The sequence below is a fragment of the Myotis nattereri genome (assembly GCF_964212035.1).
Source record: "Myotis nattereri genome assembly, chromosome: 3".
Classification (NCBI taxonomy): Eukaryota; Metazoa; Chordata; class Mammalia; order Chiroptera; family Vespertilionidae; genus Myotis; species Myotis nattereri.
In genome coordinates this window covers 50,862,357-50,882,887 of record NC_138077.1, presented here as the reverse complement: position 1 = coordinate 50,882,887, position 20,531 = coordinate 50,862,357, and the positions used below count along the sequence as shown (strand labels likewise).

General features: G+C 41.8%; 1 protein-coding gene across 1 annotated transcript in view; it reads left to right on the top strand.

Moving 5' to 3' along the window:
* ATP13A5 (ATPase 13A5) overlaps positions 1-20,531 on the top strand; it is a gene marked incomplete at its 5' end in the record, with an annotated part of 106,004 nt that overhangs the window by 266 nt on the left and 85,207 nt on the right. The window contains 4 exons of the mRNA XM_081087045.1: positions 13,366-13,539; positions 14,238-14,384; positions 14,609-14,679; positions 14,777-14,857. Of these exons, the coding sequence (XP_080943171.1) occupies positions 13,366-13,539; positions 14,238-14,384; positions 14,609-14,679; positions 14,777-14,857 (473 nt within the window). The remainder of the gene's footprint in view (positions 1-13,365; positions 13,540-14,237; positions 14,385-14,608; positions 14,680-14,776; positions 14,858-20,531) is intronic.

The window sequence follows — 20,531 nt, the reverse complement described above, 5'->3', positions numbered from 1 at the left end:
GGCATTGGACTGCATGGAGCCTCTGCTTCAGACATTTTGCAGAGTAATCAGGTGCACTCCTACATGAGGTGTTCCCTCCTCATCTTCTGGGTCTTACTGCAATTGGACAAACTCAGGCAAAAACTGAAACTATTTTTTTATTATTCTTGTGTGTTTGTATGTATGTATAACTTATGTTCCCTGTGCGTTAGATGGAAGTCATGCTAGTTGCCTAGAAGGGTTTTAACCATCAAGTACTGAAGAAGGGATAGAGTGTGGAATGGAATTTAGCCCATATCTTAAAAAAGTTCTTACTTCTGCAATTCTTTTTCCCCCTGTTGCCTTTTCCACCAAAAATATATAAATTTTGAAAAATAATCATTGAAAGCTTGGAAACTCCGTGTCTATTTGGTGCTGACGGGTTACCTTTATTATTTTATTTGATCTGCAGAATTCAGTGAAGAAATTAATCCTATTTCATGGAAAAGAAATCTGAGACCAGGGAGGTTGAATAACTTACAAGGTCAAAACCTGCAAGGGACAGGCTGGGTATCCAGCTCACTCCTTCTGCCTTTACACCCCATATGTTTGTGCTGCAATAGTGTCTCCAGTTAGGTAATGGGAAAGGAGACAAAGAAAGAGGGGAATTTGGCAGAGAAGGTGCCTGGGAGGCAGAAAGGAACCCAGAAGATACAGTTCATGTATCAGAAGGTCTCCTAGTTCCCTATGAACTCTGTGGGAAATCCATCCATCTACCCTTGTTTGTTAGTCTAAGGAAAAAAAGTGATTTAATCACATGCATTGTTCAGTACAGCTACCCTGGCCACATGTGGGTTTTGAGCACTAGCAAAGCAGCTAGTTTGAAATGAAAGACACTGACTTTAATGTAAAATACACACAGGAGTTTAAAGACTTGGTAAAAAACAAAGACAACTTATAAACTAACTCAATAATTTTTAAATTGGTTACACAGTGAAACGACAATTTTTGGATTTGCTGGGTTAAATAATATGTATTATGAAAATTAATTTCACTTGCTGTTGTGGTTTTGTTTTTTTCCTGTGGCTGCTAGGAAATGTAAATAACCAATGTGGCTCCATGGGTTTGTCATTGATTTAGACAATGGAGTGGCACTTTGAAATCTTCAGACAAGGAATTCACAGAGTAAAAATCTACTCACCTGTGTTCACTCCAAACAGCTCTGTGCCAGTGCTGACTTTTTTTCAACATGCAGATAAGTGTTCATAAAAGCCTTTGGTTGCTCTTTATTTTTCTCTAATGAGGTGACCTATTTGTAAAATTCATAGCCTAGTCTTTTAATTCTTTTAATCACAGAGGCAGCACAGGTATCAAAGCAATAAGTAATCGGCCCAGCATCATAGTTTACTCTTTTGTTGGGGATCAAACACTTCTAGAAACACCCACTAAAAAATTCTATCAGAAATCTCACTACGCTGATGTCTTGTTGTCAGGGCATTTGTCAGCAGGAAGCGGCTGTGGATTTTTTCTTCATAAATCTTACTTGTGAGCTTGGGTACAGAGCGCAGGTGCCAGTCCTACTAAGGTGGATCAGAACCCTGGGTGAGTTAGGTAGCCTTGGTGGGAACAGGGGTCACCCAGGTGCATAGGCTAAGGGGAAGCTGCCACCTAGCTCCAGGCACTGCTGTCCTGCAAGTCAGCTCTTCAGAGTTTGAAAGGGAAGCCAGAAATCGATATGATTGCGTGAAATAGCCTTATTATAAATTTTGGAAACAAATTCTTTTTTTTCTTCTTTTTTGATAATCGGTAGGCCAAACTAAGCCTGGGCATGGTCTACTCCCAGCCTTTGAGGGCTATCAGTCATGGCTTTTACAACCTCTCCTCACTTGTTTTTACTTTCCCAAAGGTTTCCCCATGGCCCACTCTGATTTCTATTTGTGTTAATCATCTCAAGTCTAATCACTTGTGATCATGTGAGAGGATCTGAGGTGAAAGCTACACACTGTTTGGGCAAATAATAAATTCATTCAATCAAACACCCATAAAGAATTTATTTGAGTGGGGAGGGCCTGTGAGATTATTCAAGTGCAGCCTGGAATCACTTTGCTGAGCTCAGCATAGATGTAAGCCATTGCACTAGCTTCCAGAGTTGGAGGAGAAAGGGAATGGAAGTTGAATCAATTGCCAATGGCCAATGTCAATCATGCCTAGTTAGTGAAGCCTCCATCAAAACGTTAAAGGCCTGGGCTGGGAGAGCTTTTTGGTTGATGAATATGTGGAGGTGCTGGGAGTTAGCCATGAGGAAAGGGCAGCTCAGTGCCCTTTCCAATCCTTGGCCTATCCATCTCTTCCTGAGTTATATCCTTTTATAATAAACCAGTGTTCTAGTACGTAAAATATTTCTCTGAGTTCAATGAGCTACTCTAGCAAGTTAATCAAAGTCAAGGAGTGGGTTCTGGGAACCTCCAATTTGTAGCCAGTTGGTTAGAAGTATAGGTTGCAACCTGGACTTACAACTGGTGTCTGGACTTGGGGAGAGGCAGTATTGTAGTACTGATCCCTCAACCTGTGGAATCTGATGCTGTCTTCAGGTAGACAGTGTCAGAATTGAGCTGAATTGTAGGATGCCCAGCTGGTGTTTGAGAATTGTTTTGTGTTGTGTGGGAAGGCCTTGCCCTCACCACACAAACATACATTGTGGGAATTGGGCCCAGGAACTCACAAGAGTCACCATGCTAGAGAAGTTAGTTCTTATTATCAAATATAGACAAAAGTGAAAGTGATTCAAGACATTTTATCCCACCAAAGGGCACTCCATGGCATGAATGCAGGACAAAGTATAGAAAACTATAATTAACAATGCTTAGTAATTAGTGATAACCATCACAAATTGCTACATGTGGCCAAGCCCAAGCAGTAATAGAGGGTGAGGAACAATGTCCTCACTAACAGTGTCCATTGATACAGACAGTATTATCTTTGCATTAAATCAGCAGTTCTCAACCTGTGGGTCGCGACCCCTTTGGCGGTCAAAGGACCCTTTCACAGGGGTCGCCTAAGACCATCCTGCATATCAAATATTTACATTACGATTCACAACAGTAGCAACATTACAGTTATGAAGAAGCAACGAAAATAATTTTATGGTTGGGTCACAACATGAGGAAGTGCATTTGAAGGGTCAGAAGATTGAGAACCACTGCATTAAAGAAAAGAACCTTGAAACATGGCAGAGTTAGAGATAAGAGAGCTTTAAGAATGCCCTCCTATCTAACACATAAAGGAACACAATTTGGCATGTCCAGATAAAGAAAACAAAGGGTAGATTGTGAATAATGAATAGAAACTTGGTACTGTTATGGTTGTTTTTAAAAAGAAGCTAAAACACGATTAATTCTAGTCTCATGAAAGGACATAGAAATATTATCTTTCCTTGGCTCTGATTCAATGGACTGAAATTTGTGGCCTATGTAGAAAAAGGGAACTTATTCTAAGGTTATTGGAACTTCTCACCCATGGAAAAGCCCAACATGTCTTAGCAAAAAGCTGACCTTGCCATTCACAGAAGGTAATGGTAATACTGAGAGTTATTCATGTCTTGGTTGAGTAAATTCAATTATAATCTTGTGCTGCTATGAGAATCTTTGGGTAAGTAAAAGTGTTATGAGCTATCACCCAGAATACCCATTCCAAGGATACTACTACTGTGCCTGTGCATGGTGGGTACACAACAAATATTTTTAATGGATAAACGCACAAATAGTGAACATAAGGACTAAAGGATTTACAAAAACTAAATAGGACTGTTCACAAGACCAGTCGTGCATAGATGCTAGTGCTCCTGATGCAATGAAAATCCAGGAGTAAGGACAGATGGTGCCCAAGGGGATGGTTCCATATGACTAAGAGGATCCCCAACAGAGAATTTTGGAAAGAAACCATGTTTAGATGAAGCAGCACCTCATAATTCTTCTTTCCTGAGGAATTTAGCCAATTGGTTCTATCTTCGATGGCAACCGTAAAAGCTACCTATAAAAAAAAGAAAGAAAAACTAGTAATTGAAAAAGTGCCATTTATGGGCTAGAATTTCATATATGTTCTCATTTAATCCCTATGACCTAATACCTTAAATATCCACTTTATGACTAAGGTAATTGAGGCTCGGTTAAGTAACATATGTAAGATCACATTACATAACATCAGAGGGTGTTCTACTACACTGTTTTCCTCCTGTACAAGTGAAGAAAGATTGTGCTGGCTTGTGTAAATGTGTGTGTACATATGTGTGTATGCATGTGTGTGTGTGTGCATGCACACTCATATATATATATATATATATATATATGTATATGGTTATGACATCTAATTATTCTTTGAATCAATTTAGTATTTATCTTAAACTCATTTCTCAGTTTCACATATTACAAAGTTGAGTAGTTTTCTTTTTGGCCTGTATTAGACTTCAACTTGGACAATTTGTGCTCTGTGGTAAAAGCAAAAATTCCATTTAAGCCATTTAAGGATCAACCACTTTTAGAAATACAACTTATGGTTTTGGCAAATAACATTGAGTTCTGAACATTGCCTGTGGTCAAATCAATTCACAATGGTTTGAAATTTTGTTGAACTGTATATTACTCAAGCTAATATTAACTCAACACATACTATGTGCTCAAAGTGTTTCAGGAACTGAACTGCATATATTATCTTGTTAGTTTCTCACAACAATCCTAGGAGATAGTTGTTGTTATTTTCATTTATGGAGGAGGAAATTGAGTCATCAGGAGGAGTACAGTGGATTGCCCAAGGTCGTTTTTGTGGCTACATGGTAGAATATTTGAACTTGTTTTTTTCATGCCAAATGCCCAGCTTTTAACTGCTATACCAGACTGCTTCTGTTGCATTTTACAATCAACCACATTTCTCACAGGAGAAATCTAAAGTTTATGGAATTTAAATCATTTATTGAGGTCACATTAATTAGTAAGTGATGGAGCAAGAAACAGAAGTGCTGACTTCTAAAAGGCAATGGGGTTGGGGTGCAGAGAACAGAGGCTCTGCTGATAGGCTGCCACAGGGCTCTAATTTGTCAAAAGTCATGTGTGCATTTTATTGTTGCTCCTAATGCCTCTGCTTCTTCCGAACTCTGGGCTTAGACAAGGTCGTTAGGGCTGTGGTACCTCTCCTGGGATCTGGAGCACAGAGTTCTACTGGGAAACAAAAAAATAGGCGAACATCACTTCTTAGAGAGAATACAGTTCAAGTCTCCTTGAAGAAAGGCACACCTGTGTACTCTTCAACTCAACTCATAGGTGGCGGCAGATCTGGGTTTTTCTGGAACACAGCCTGTTTCCATTACCAACCTTGGCTCTATATTTCACAGCCACCATTTTCCTCCTTTGACCGACCTATTATCAAACCACCTGCTGACATTGACTGAGAGCTTCCTTTATGCTCAACACCTATCCCTCATTTAATCCTCACCACTGTTCTTCCAAGTGTATGTTATTAAAATTCCCTAAGTACAGAAATGGAAGCGGAGACTTAGAGAAGTTAAATCCGGAGGTCACATAGGTCATAGGTGACAAAACTCACTTTACTATAAGAAACCATGTATAATGTGTTTGAGATTTTGATCCTCTGTCCCCAGTATCCTTACATTTACAAGACTTCTGGATTCTACATACATTCCTCTGTTATGGTATAAATATTGCTTCTGGCTTCCTCCTCTACTCTGCATTTCTTAGTGGATTTTACTAGGAGTGTATAAATATTTAGGACAAATCTCAGGGACTCTTACTACATCAGAAGACTAATCATTTAGAACAATTAACTTATACTTGAGATTAACTAGTCAAAGTGGAAACACACAAACATGGCCAGTCCTTTAAGATTATTTGGTTAAAAGAATGCCAGATAAAATAGTGATTCTTTTAGACAAAACCTCAAGTCCCATATCCAGCACTATAACTTTTGGGAAGACTGAGAAATGGTCTAGAAAGAAATTTTACCAAGGATTATGAGGTCAGTTTATTACAGAAGCAAAAAGATTGCTTCTGTTCACTTTGCTCAATGAGCTACACATATCTGAACATTATGCTGACATTTACAAGTTCTTATTTATTTACTTACTTTTACATGCTTAATTTTTTAACAGACGGAAAGAAATCTGACATTTTGATTGAGGTGTTCAGCCATAAGCAGAGTCATTATCAGAAACCTCTTCCCCATCTCAGTGATTTTACCTCTGCTTTAAGGGAAGTCAGTTCTTCCCAATCATCCACACCAGGAAGCATCTACAGTCTCCCCAGGTCACCAAACCCCCCACTTCCCATAGAAGTCACTTCTCTGTCTCTCACTTTCTTTATTCATTTCAATATTATGCTGCCGTTTTTTCTTTCTCAATCTAATATTATTAAAATAGTTAAAATATCTTCTACCTGCTTGGAACAGTGTCTAATAAACAAATTCATTCCACTTTTCTAAAAATTTTTAATATATAAATACAGTGGGTGTATTTATATAAATTTATAAAAATAGCCTGGCCAGTGTGGCTCAGTGGTTGAGCATGGACCCATGAACCAGGAGGTCATGGTTGGATTCCTGGTCAGGGCACAAACCTGGGTTGAGGGCTCAATCCCTGATGGGGAGTGTGCAGGAGGCATCCAATGATTCTCTTTCATCATTGATGTTTCTATCTCTCCATCTTCCTTCTTCTCTGAAATCAATAAAAACGTTAACAAAAAAGTTCATTTATCTTAATAACTTTCAGTTTTGCTAAATTTGAACTTATCTAAGTAGAACTGTGCATTGCTTTATGATATTTCATTTACTCAATATAATATCTGAAATGTTGTGTTTGTCAGAAGTTAATTCTTTTTTATTGTTTTTTAGTGTTCCATTGTATGTAAACACAACATTTATTTATCTCTCTTCTGTTAATGTATTTTTAGATGTTTGAAGTTTGGGGCCCTATTGTCAATTTTTATTTTCATTCAGTTCAACATATTTCCTAATGTTTGTTGTAATTTTTTATTTGACTCACTTGTGTTCAGAAATATGTTTCTTTGTTTCCAAACATTTTAAAATTTTAAAGTTATCATTCTGTTAATTTCTAATTTAATTATAATGCCATCATTACATAATGCAGTCAATTTAGGTAAATACGTTATGTGTACTTGAAAATAATTTGAATCATGCAGTTTGGGGCTGTGATTTTCTGTATTTGTTAACTAGGACAACTTGTCTTATCAGTTATTGAGAAATGATGAGAATGGATTTAATTCCTATCAATTTTACTTTATAAATTTGGAAATTATGTCTATAGGTGCACAAAAATTTAGGATTATTGTCTTCCTGTTGATTATTTAGCTTATGAAATGTCCTTTTCCCCATAATATTTCTTTACCTAAAGTCAATTTTATCTGATATGAATATAGCTGTACCAATTTTCTTTTGATAGTCTTTGCATGGCACATTTCCCTTTTTTCCTCCTTTTACGCTATCTGCTTCTTTTAAATAATTCATTTCTGCTTCTTTATATTTAAAACTAGAGGCCCGGTGCACAAAAATTTTTGCACTTGGGGGGAAGGGGGGTCCCTCAGCCCGGTCTGTGTCCTCTCGCAGTCTGGGACCCCTCGGGAGATAATGACCTGTTGGCTTAGGCCTGCTCCCGGGTGGCAGAGGACAGGCCCAATCCCTAGGTGCAGCTCCTGGTCGGGCTCAGAGCAGGGCCGATTAGGGAGTTGGGGCACCGCCCCTGTCATGCACAGAGCAGGGCGGATTGGGAGGTTGTGATGCCACCCTCAGTCACGCTCAGGGTAGGGCCAATTGGGGGGTTGGGGCACTGCCCCGTCACACTCAAGGCAGGGTCGATGGGGAGGTTGCGGCGCCACCCCGTCACACACAGAGCAGGGCCAATCAGGGGGTTTGGGAGCTCCCCCCTGTCACGCCCAGAGCAGGGCCCATCAGGAGGATGGGGAGCTCCCCCCTGTCACTCACAGAGTAGGGCCGATAGGGGAGTTGGGGCACCACCACTGTCACACTCAGGGCAGGACCGATGGGGAGGTTATGGCTCTACCCTGTCACACACAGAGCAGGGCCCGTGGGGGGCGGGGGGGGTTTGGTGTGCCGCACCCTGTCACACACAGAGCAGGGCCCGTGGGTGGGGGGGGGGGTTGGGGTGCCACACCCTGTCATACACAGAGCAGGGCCGATCAGGGGGTTGGGGCGCTGCACCCTGTCACACACAGAGCCGCGGGGTGATCAGGGGGTTCAGGTGCCTTCCCCTGTCATGAACAGAGCAGGGTGATAGGGAGGTTGTGGCCCTGCTCCCTGTCACACACAGAGACGCAGGGTGATCAGGGGGTTTGGGGGCTGCCCCCTGTCACGCTGATCCCAGTGCCGGGAGACCTCGCGGCTCCACTGATCCCGGTGCTGGGAGGCATATTACCCTTTTACTATATAGGATAGAGGCCTGGTGCATGGGTGGGGACCCGCTGGTTTGCCCTGAAGGGTGCCCTGGATCAGGGTGGGGGTCCCCACTGGGGTGCCTGGCCAGCCTGGGTGAGGGGATGATGACTGTTTTCAGCTGGTCACACACCCTTCAGGGTAGGGGTCCCCACTGGGGTGCCTGGACAGGCTGGGTGAGGGGCTGAGGGCTGTTTTCAGGCTGGGAGGTGACTGAAGCTCCCAACCGCTCCTTTTTTTCTTTTTTTTTTTATTCTGGGCCAGCTTTATCTCTGAGGCTTGGCTCCAGCTCTTAGGCCTCCGCTGCTGAAAGCAGGTTTCTGGCCTTTGTTTACCTTCTGTATTTGAAACAATGTTGCGATCCTGCTGGCTGAAGCCTGGCCGACTAAAGCAGGTTTCTGGGGTTTTGTTTAGCTTCTATATTTGTAACATAGTTGCTTAGAGTTGCAGCTCAGAGGCCGGCAGCGGCAGGCGGGGAACGTTGGAGTCCTCCATCACTGAAGCAAGCAAGCCTCATGTTTGCTTTAAGCTGCCTGGCTGCTGGCTGCCATCTTGGCTGGCAGTTAATTTGCATATCGCCCTGATTAGCCAATGGGAAGGGTAGTGGTCATACGCTAATTACCATGTTTCTCTTTTATTAGATAGGATATGTCTCTTGTAAACAGCACATAGTGGTTCTTCTTTTATTATTTTAGCCTGACAATCTTTGTTTTCAATCATACAATTAAAGTCATTTACATTTAATGTAATTACTGATATAATTGAGTTAAAGTTCATAATATTATTCTTTGTTTTCCATCTATTCAACCTGTTCTTTGTTATTTTCTTCACTTAACATTATATCACAGAATGTCCCATGTGTTTGCCTTGACTTTATGCATTTTGTTTTTAATGGCTCCTCAATAGTCCATTGTTTTGATGTTTCACATCTTACTACATCATTAGTTATCATTTTGTTCTTTCAATAACTTTTGTTGTTACAGATAATTCTGCACCAAACATCTTTATATACACAAAATTCTACTTCATGCATATTTTCTTAAGGTGTACTTTTTAGGGTGTGTTTTCTTAGGGTATGGAATCACGGGTTCAAGGAATAGAAACATCCTTATAATTCTTGATACAATTTGATATAATTCTTGTCACCTTGCTTTTCCTAAATAATTATTCTAATTTATAAGCTTATTAGCAGTATGTAGCTGTAGTGGTTTCATTGCAGCCTTGCTAGCATTATGAGTTCCTTTTTTTAAAATAAAAAGTTGTTGTATAAAAAATAATGGAAAGGAATCAGAATTGTGATTACCAATGTCATTGATGTGGGTATAAACAGAAAGGGTAAAAGTCATTTACAAATGTCATTTTTACTATAAGCTGGACTAAAATTTCTAACTCTTCTTCATCTATTTTTGCACACACTTGGTGGCTTTGGCAATAAACCCCTCTATATCACTTAGTAAAATAAGTGATACCTTTAAGCTGTCTTTTGAAAGTTTTTCATGTCCACAAATAATCTCTTAATTTATATCTTCCTACTGGTACAGTTATTAATACTTTCAATTATTTATGACATAATATGTGAACTGGCACATACATTTTATTTGATAAAACTAATAAAACTATAAATAAGTAAATTCACAAATAAAACCAAAACAGGTTTATAGAATCAGAAGGAAGTTTAGGGAGAAAGGAGACCAACTGAAAATATGCTTAAAAGCAGAATGAACACATGCTTCTAAGTAACATTTAAACCGTAGTGTGAATAATCTCAAAATACAGTGGCTGCATCACTAAATTTAATGAACATCTTTCCTCACGTGGGTGATAGTGCTGAGGAACAGTGGAAAGGAACTTAAAATTGTAATTACTTTGCAGACCACTTGAGGAGACATTATCTCATTTGAGCATAAGTACCCTGTAAGGCACATATTTCTACTTTTTTTTTTTTTTTGTATAGGAGTAAATTGGGATTCCCTAGAGGTGAAAGGATTTACCTAAGTTCACATAACTGATAACTGGCAGGCAGGTGACTTAAGTTTACATTTTTGTTTCTTAAGCCTGTGACCTCTCCACTATGTTTAAGGATTGCTTTCAACGCTTGATATTAAAATCTTCATCTACCACAGAGTTATTAGAAAAGCTTAATGAAAATAACCATATTGAAGATGAAAACTTTTCCAAAGAATACAGCCAAGAGATTTATTATAACATAATCTAAACTGGTATAAAATTCAGAAGGTTCTATTATTTGAAAGTGCTTCAGAAACTCAGTGAAAACTTACTTCCTTGACATTACAGCTCTATGATCTGGACATAGGAGTTCAGAGTCATGGAAAAACACACACACAAATAATAGCAGAACCTAAAATCATAGTATAGCAACAATGTCATTCATAATCAGCATCCCTCAGGCTCTTCCAAATACACTAAAAATCTAGGCTGCTTTATTGGAAAAATTTGACAGGTAATATTGTATAAATTTAAGGTAGCATATTTCTTTAATCCTATATAATAAAAGCCTAATATGCTAAGTGTCCAGTCGTCCAGTCGTCTGTTCAACCAATCAAAGTGTAACATGTTAATGATGTGCTAAGGCCACTCAACTGCTCGCTATGACGTGCATTGATCACCAAGGGGCAGATGCTCCAAACAGTAGGCTAGCTGGCTGCTGGGGTCTGGCCAATCGGGACTGAGCAAGACCGGCCAGACACACCCTGGAGCCCTCCCGCCATAACCTCCCTGGCTGGCCGCCTCCCACATCCCTCCCCAGCCCCGATTGTGCACCGGTGGGGTCCCTCAGCCTGGCCTGCACCCTCTTGCAATCCGGGACCCCTCAGGGGATGTCGGAGAGCTGGTTTCGTTTCGACGCAATCCCACAGGCCAGGCTGAGGGACCCCACTGGTGCACAAATTTGTGCACCGGGCCTCTAGTATACTTATATACTGTAGTATGGTTGCTGATGTAATATTTATCACATTACATACTTATAGTACAATATTATTGTCTATGTTCATTAAATCTATCGCTATTGTTGTACTCATTTGCCGGGAGCCGGTCCATGCTTGCTGTTTCAAGGGACCTGGCATGTATGGCACACTGTTCTTGGTATGTTTGCTCACCTTCTTGGCACTATGTGTTTTAACCAAGGTCTCCTCTCTGAGAAAGGTTGTTTCCCCAGGTAGGGATTTTCCCCTGAAGTTATGGAGGGAATAAAACCTCTTAACTAAGTGCCAGGTGGGAAATTAATCACTTTAACTACAAACAATCATGCTTAAGCTACATAATCTTTACTCCCTGGAATGGAGATAAGAAACGCCCTAACCTTTGAAATAGAGATTGATAGGATTGGAATCAACTGGTATAAATACAGATGTAAGAAGACAGAAGCGAGAGAGAGAGAGAGAGAGAGAGAGAGAGAGAGAGAGAGAGAGAACCTAGGCACAGAACCTACACAGAACGTTCTCTAGAGACAGAAGAACTTCGCTGGAGAGAACATGGCAAAAGATCCTGGACAGAAACTGGCCTCAGAACCTAGAGACAGAACCTAGCGAGAGAACATGGCAAAAGATCCTGGACAGAAACTGGCCTCAGAACCTAGAGACAGAACCTAGCGAGAGAACATGGCTGAAGAACCCAGAGACAGAACCTGGCTACAGAACCTGGATAGAACATGGGAAGAGAACCGGACTAGAACCTGGTGACTGAACCTGGCTGGAGAACCTGGAAAGAACCTGGCTAGAGAACCTGGAGAACCTGGCTGGAGAACCTAGCAAGAGAAAATGGACACAGGACCTGGCTGGAGACCCTGACAAGAGAACCCGGCTATGATGATCACCTGAACGCTGCCTCTGTGTCATTCCTTCTTCGCCGACTCCGTCCACATCTTTGGGGACCCCTGGACCTGCTGGGGTTGGACCCCGGCATATGGCGCCCAAACAGGGACCCCTAGGTAAGCGCCCCACACTCGGGACGGATAGGACTCCACCATAGGAAGAGGGTGGATAGTCTTCACCGACTCCGTCCACACCTTTGGGGGCCCCTGGACCTGCTGGGGTTGGACCCCAGCACTCATTATAGATTTGTACCTTTAGACACCATCACTCTTATTCCCCACCCATCAATCCCCTGGTTACCACCATTTTATTGTCTGAAAAATCTAGTTTTAGAAATAAAATTTAAAAAACTATACAGTACTGTGAATCTTCATTGTAGAAGATGGAAACTATAAATTGGCTTTAAACAAACAAATATATTATTTTGGGCTGCTTGTTTTCCCCTAAAATTGCATCTTAAGTCTTTATTCAATTTATAAACAAATATTAACTAACCTATTACTAAAAGTAGAACTATTTCATCAAGTTACTCTTTGAGTGAATACCTTTAAGCTGTCTTTTGAAAGTCTTTCATGTCACAAATAATCTCTTAATTTATATCATCCTACTGGTTCAGAAAGTAGTAGAGTTAATACTTTCAATTCTTTTCAATCCTGTTATCATTAAACAAAGCTGAATTTGAATGAATTTGAATTAAGTGTGGATCATATTCTGTCATTATTTTATCATCTTCCTCTAGTAAATTGATACTAATACTTTTTAAAAAACTTATACTTAAAGAAAATAGAACTGGTAGAGAGCATGAAGTATTTTATAAAATTATGTGGTGACTCTTACGAGTATGTATATAGAACCAAATAATTCTGACCCTTCCTTGCTTTTCCTGTCTAATGTCTTAGTTCCATATGTCAGTGTAGTAAAATGAGCCCCCCCCCTCCTTTTTTTTTACTCTATCAGCTGACAGCTGTAAGCAATCAATCTAATTCAACCAGCCAAAGCCAGATTTCTCTCCCCATCAACACCCCCACATCTAAAGTCTGTTTCTAGGAACAAAATGATACGTTTATGTGAAAAAATAAAGATAGAGTGATCTTTTATTTCTCTGCAGGAGGTGTTTGGTTACCAGACCCAGAGTCTTCGCAGAGCCGTCTGCCTTACAGCATCGGTGCTGACGTGTGGGGTCCTTATGCTGGCGTTGTACTGGAGGCCCCAGTGGAGAGTGTGGGCCACTTGCATCCCGTGCCCCTTGCAAGAAGCAGATACTGTTCTGCTAAGGACAACTGTGGGTACCCTATTGTGTTGCATTTGTGGCACAACCAATGACTGGCTAGCACTTCAGGGGGGAGAGCTTTCTTCATTTAAAGAATTTTCCTGTCCCAAAATAGGAGATGGCAAAACCACCCTTGCAATCTCTTTGACATCTCTTATTTTAACCCAGGAATGAAGGCCATTTCTTGCATGTCAGACTGGGGAAATTTCTACCATGTCAGGATAGTTGGCAATGCTCTTAGCAATTACATGAACAGTGGCTGCCAGTGTTACAGCTCTTAGAAACATAACAAGGGAATGATCGTTCAATCTTTCAAAAGTATGTATTCTGAGGGAAACTAGACATTTAAACATGTAGATGTGATTTTGAGGTAGCCAGAAACTATTTTCTAAATAGAAAGTTTTCTTGAAAAGTCTATTTTTCTCTTTATTCTCCAGCACAGTGGTTCTCAAATTTCAGTGCAAGTCAGAATCACCTGGAGGGCTCTTTAAAACACAGAATGTTGGCCTTAACACCAGAAGTTTTGATTCAGTAGGTTTTGGGTGTGACTAAAAATTTGCATTTCTAGCAACTTCCAAGATAATGTTGATGCTCTTGTCTGTGGTCCAAACTTTGGGAAACACTGGTCTGGCACTTGGCAGGGATTTGGTTGATTGAGTGACTTACTGAATAACAATTGAGAATTTCACAGGCTGGATTGTCATATCTAGGATGAATTTCAAAGATATATCAGGAAGAAAGTGATCTGCCTCTACTTATCCACACTGAAGTTTCCTATAAGCAAGAACCCGGAAGAGCCCCTTGTAGCTGATCGCCACTCTGTCATAAACCATGCCATATTGAAACCAGAATTAAAAGTAAGTGATTTTAAGACTGCATTGTTATGGCAAGTTTTTGCCAAAAGAAGTAATGTAAGTGTTTATTAGATGAAGGTTTGAATACCCCATGGCTGGATTGGGAATTATAGCTATCTATTGACAAAAGGTAGGGCTGTGTGAGGACCTTCATTAAACAAGCTTTCCCTTCCCTGATAAGCTTGACTTTGTGAATGACATATTTCCTATCACATTTGTCATTGCAGCTACGATGTATCCAAGTGCAGAAAATTAGGTATGTTTGGGACAACTTGGAGAAGAGATTTCAGAAAGTGGGGTAAGTCTGACTTCTTGGTTCTGCATCAGGATATAAGGGAAGAACACTGATTTGTTGCATGAACTGAAGTGTGGTTCCTGTCTTGACTGCATCCTAGGTTGCTGGAAGACAGCCACTCCTGCTATGACATTCATCATATGTTCGGCCTGGGTCTGACCCATGAAGAGCGGGAGGTCAGGTAAGGTTTGCAGTACCCCCTGAGAGAATGCTGCTAGCAGAAAGTGTAATATCAAATGGCATGTGCTCAGTGAATTGTTGGCATAATGTTTCATCAACTTCATATAATCCAAGCTCATTTGCTGGTATCAGAAGAGATATTCTAAATTGTTCACATCATGGGCAAATTTATTAAAAAGAAAAGACTAAAAGAACCATGCAATCCAATAACATTTGGTCCTTTCTTTCAGGATTGTATAATAGTTTTCTCTGTGTTGTCTTTTTAATTTTTTTTTCAAAAACGTTTTGAGGCATTTAATAAACATCAGCTTCCTAATCCTCCCATCCTCAGAGAGACAAAGACAGTATTATGATCGCATTTTACTTTAAAGAACAGCCCTTGGAGAGGAGGATTTTGTTTGTTCAGTTGGTTGTGTCATTCACTACTGTATTTGCAGCACCTGGGACAGTGTCTGATTCATGATAGGAGCTCAACAGATATTTGTGGAATGAATGAATGAATACATGAATGCATTCATGGATCTATTAACAAAATGCCTCTAATATGCCAGGCAGTTTGCAAGACACTAGCGATGTCAAAACAAATAAGACTTAGTCATCATCCCAGGGACATTTACTGACTCGAGAAAAAGAATAGTTTTACGATTGTGAAAATGATATCTCTAGTAGCACATAGGTTAAGAATAATGGTAGTAGCATAGGAAATGCTTATGCTATGCATTAACTCACTGTGCTCTAGAATCCTCACTTTCCTCATCTATAAACCGAAGTGGAAAATCCTGGTGAATCTGCAAGAAAACGACTGCAAGTCTTCCCCAAAATTTTAATAAGCAGCTTCATTTCTTGCCCAATTTTAGGGACATTATCTGCCTGACCTTCTTTGTGGTCAGGCAGAAACACTAATTCTAAAGCTAAGAAGACATTTGGTGCTTAAAATACAGGTCCTTGAACTCCACTCCCACAATTCTGATTTAGTAGGTAGAAGGAGTGATAAGAGAAGAAACTGCTTACTTATCAGGCACCCTCATAATTCTTATGCACCCCAAGTCTGAGAATTGCTCATGTATTGTTTGTAAGTTTTCTCTTTGATTGAACACTATGAAAAAATGAAGCAAGCATCTAGACTATGACAATATTGCAAAATGCCTTTGAAATGGTATCATTACATGAGATTTCAGATGCAATGCTTACTATATTGAGTACAAAAAGTTTTCAAACTCATTAAAACATATTGATTTAATAGCATTAAGCACAAAACTTTAAAAGATTGATCTAGGGCATTTAGGAAATCTAGTTGATAAATGTAGATATATTGTAGAGAAAACCATTTCTGCAGGAAAGATTTCCATCAGTGCAGCCACCTCACATGTCCCTATTTATCAAGCCCAGGCTTTGATAAACATCATACATAATTAAATTTAAATCTGCTCCACACAATAAAGAACTTGACAATCTAATAAACAAGACAGAGTACAGTTTTCCAAATACAAAGAATTGAGGAGATAATCTACTTATAAACATATAGGCACATTTTATTTTATGGGCTTATCTCTTTGGAGGGTAACGACAATAAATAGAATATGGAACATTTTATCCCTATTTTTCCCCTCATTTTTTTAGTGTAAAACTAACCTTTTAAAAAACAAATCTGACTGGTTGAGTTATATCAATTTCCTTGGGCCTGCTTGCATGAAAAGTAAGGGCATGATATAAGAAATAAAGGAAGGGAAATACCCAAAAATCTTGGATGATGAAAATCCACAGTCTAAATTTAGACTCTTATTTAGCCTTCCAAGTAGCCAAGAAAGGAGAGAAAATACACATATTTACATAGTTCTCACGTTTAAGTAGCAAAAAATAAATCAGGGCATGAAAAGAGATACCTTTACCATGGAGAGAATTTGTCAAAGGGCATCAGAATGAAAGCAAGATTATTCCAGGAGGTTTCATGCTCCTAGCTTCACTCATTCATGAACTCAACGCAAGTTTTCTTCTTGGAATTGGTCCTCAACAGGTTCATGGACACTTGAGTTAATTCTCTTATCTCATGGAAACAGGGCTCTATGGGAAGAACAAGTCTACTCACTCCCCATCCATCTCATAGTCTTCCTATTCGGACAGTTTTTAAATTGAGCATCTCTTCATTTTCTCTTTACTCAGCCTATGCCTCCTCTTGTCTCCTTTGTTTAATCTCCTAAAAAGACAAGGGGAACTTTCTGGCAGTGGAGATAGCAGTCACCTCCTAATGGCATTAGCTCCAAACAATTTACGTTCTTGGTAAACCATCTCTCTGAAGGAAAAAAAAGCTTTGATGGGTAGAGTTTGCCAATTTCTGTAATGGAACTACTCTCACCATGGCTGATTTCCATCCAATGGTGTGACATCTCTGAATGTAGAGTGGAAAAGAGATGCTTACCTTAGGCTCAGTGGTTCTGCAGGGCCAAACTTAATTTTCAACATTTGTCACACCATTGAGCAAAAGGGCAGGCCTGTTAGTACCAGAGGAAAGCAATTCTATTAATGCTCAGCCCCAAGCTGGTGGAAGCTTTCCAGGAGAAGAGAGATTATTGAAACAGAGAGAAAGAAGAATCAAGAGGGAGGCAGGAGAGAGAAAGGGATTAGGGTTGCTTTGAGACCCTACTCTTTTACTCCTCAGGTCTTGTGGGTAGTAAAAGTCAGAACAGAAATCATGCTTTTATACCATGACTTTTATCCCCTTCACAAGCTCTGTTCCTAGAAAACATTCCAATTATAGACACTCATGCTTAGGAAGGAAGTGTTGGTTGGAGTAGAGGAGAGAGGCAATGTTTAACATTTAGTTAGAAGTTAATAAAGTACTTAAAATATTATAGTTTTCATAGGGTATTTAGTACAAATTGAATGAGTCACTGAGATCCACATTCTCTTTTAGATAAATTGTATTTGTCACATCCTTGGTTCTACGGGTATGAGTCCATTTAAGATATAATTTCATTTAACCTCAATGCCTTGTTCAGAGCAAAGGACTATGGTGACACCAGTAAGCCTAAGGCTTGGGTCACCCTGGGGAGATCCTGCCTGGGTTTTCTCAGCCCCCACCTCTACCCCTTGCCCTCCTGGTCTTCTGCTTTCCAGACCCTCATGCGTGGGAATTTTTAAAAACTCTATAAATCTGCTTCCTAAAAACTCCAGAGTTCACAGAGTGTGTGATGACATGGCATTAGCTGCTTGGAAAACTACAAGTCTCCCATTCTATTGGTGGCTTATCAAAATGGAAGCAGAGCTTTGAAAAAAGCTCACCAATAATTCTAAAACAGTCCTTCTCTGGTCAAGACCACTCTAGTCTTCACCAAATGGAGCCTAAAGCATCTAACACACAACATATTCTCAGCAATCCTATCTAATAAAAGAGAAACATGGTAATTGGCATACGACTGCTACCCTTCCCATTGGCTAATCAGGGCAATATGAAAATTAACTGCCAGCCAAGATGGTGGCCGGCAGCCAGGCAGCTTGAAACTAACATGAGGCTTGCTTGCTTCAGTGATGGAGGACTCCAACGTTCCCCACCGCTGCAGGCCTCTGAGCTGGCAGTTTGAAACATAGTTACAAAAATAGAAGCTAAACAAAACCCCAGAAACCAGCTTTCAGCTAGCCGGAATCACAGACCATGAGTTGATACAGAGTTTCGATTGTAGAACCTAAACAAACCAGATACCTGCTTTCAGGAGCGGAGGCCTAAGAGCTGGAGCCTCAGAGCTAAAGCTGGCTCAGAATAAAAAAAGAAAAAAGAAAAAAAGGAGCAGTTGGGAGCTTCAGTCCCAGCCTGAAAACAGCCCTCAGCCCCTCACCCAGACTGGCCAGGCACCCCAGTGGGGACCTCCACCCTGAAGGGTGTGTGACCAGCTGCAAACAGCTATCATCCCCTCATCCAGTCTGGCCAGGCAGCCCAGTGGGGACCCCCACTCTGATCCGGGACACCCTTCAGGGCAAACCAGTCAGCCCCCACCCATGCACCAGGCCTCTATTCTATATAATAAAAGAGTAATATGCCTCCCAGCACCGGGATCAGTGGAGCTGCGAGGTCTCCCGGCACTGGGATCAGCATGACAGGGGGCAGCGCCCAAAACCCCTGATCTCCCTGTGGCTCTGTGTGTGACAGGGGGAGGGGCCACAACCTCCCTATTGGCCCTGCTCTGTGCCTGATAGGGGGGAGCTCCCCAACCCCATGATCACCCTGCGGCTCTGTGTGTGACAGGGTGCGGCGCCCCAACCCACCCCCCCCCCCACCCCACGGGCCCTGCTCTGTGTGTGACGGGGTAGAGCCATAACCTCCCCATCGGCCCTGCCCTGAGTGTGAGAGTGGCGGCGCCCCAACCCCCTGATCGGCCCTGCTCTCTGGGTGATAGAGGGCAGTGCCCCAACCCCCCCACCCCCACCACGGGCCCTGCTCTGTGTGTGATGGGGTAGAGCCATAACCTCCCCATCGGCCCTGCCCTGAGTGTGACAGTGGTGGCGCCCCAACCCCCTGATTGGCCCTGCTCTGTGTGTGACAGGGTGCGGTGCCCCAACTCCCCTATCAGCCCTACTCTGTGAGTGACAGGGGGGAGCTCCCCAACCCCCTGATGGGCCCTGCTCTGTGCGTGACAGGGGGGAGCTCCCCAACCCCCTGATGGGCCCTGCTCTGTGCATGACAGGGGGGAGCTCCCCAACCCCCTGATTGGCCCTGCTCTGTGCGTGACAGGGGGCAGCACCCCAACCCCCTTATTGGCCCTGCTCTGTGTGTGACAGAGGGTGGCGCTGCAACCTCCCCATCGACCCTGCCTTGAGTGTGACAGGGGCCGGTGCCCCAACCCCCCAATTGGCTCTACCCTGAGCTGACTGAGTGTGGCATCACAACCTCCCAATCCGCCCTGCTCTGTGCATGACAGGGGGCGGCGCCCCAACTCCCCAATCTGCCCTGCTCTGAGCCCGACCAGGGGCTGCACCTAGGGATTGGGCCTGCCCTCTGCCACCCGGGAGCAGGCCTAAGCCAGCAGGTCGTTATCTACCGAGGGGTCCCAGACTGCGAGAAGGCACAGGCTGGGCTGAGGGACCCTCCCTCCCCTGCGAGTGCACAAATTTTTGTGCACCGGGCCTCTAGTTTTCATATAATAAAAGGCTAATATGCAAATCAATTGAACAACCTATTGTTATGACACACACTGACCACCAGGTGGCAGATGCTCAATGCAGGAGCTGCCCCTGGTGGTCAGTGTGCTTCCACAGGGGGAGCTCCACTCAGCCAGAAGCCAGGCTCACGGCTGGCAAGCATAGTGGTGATGGCAGGAGCCTCTCCCACCTCCGCAGCAGTGCTAAGGATGTTCGATTGATGGACATCCCCTGAGGGCTCCCGGATTGCGAGAGGGTGCAGCCCAGGCTGAGTGACCCTCCTGCCCCTGAGTGCATGAATTTCTTGCACCAGGCCTCTAATTTGGTTAATAAATTGATAAATGAATGAATGGATGTACGCATGATCAAATTAAAAAAAAACACAGACCATATCCAAAAGAAATGATTTCTATTTATTTACATTTTGATTTTCATAAATAAATACATTCTAGTAGATTTACTAATATCTTACGATTGTAGGAAGTCTAGCTTACAGCTGGTGCAGAAAATCTCTCCATAACTTCCCTGTTAAAAATTCTTCAATC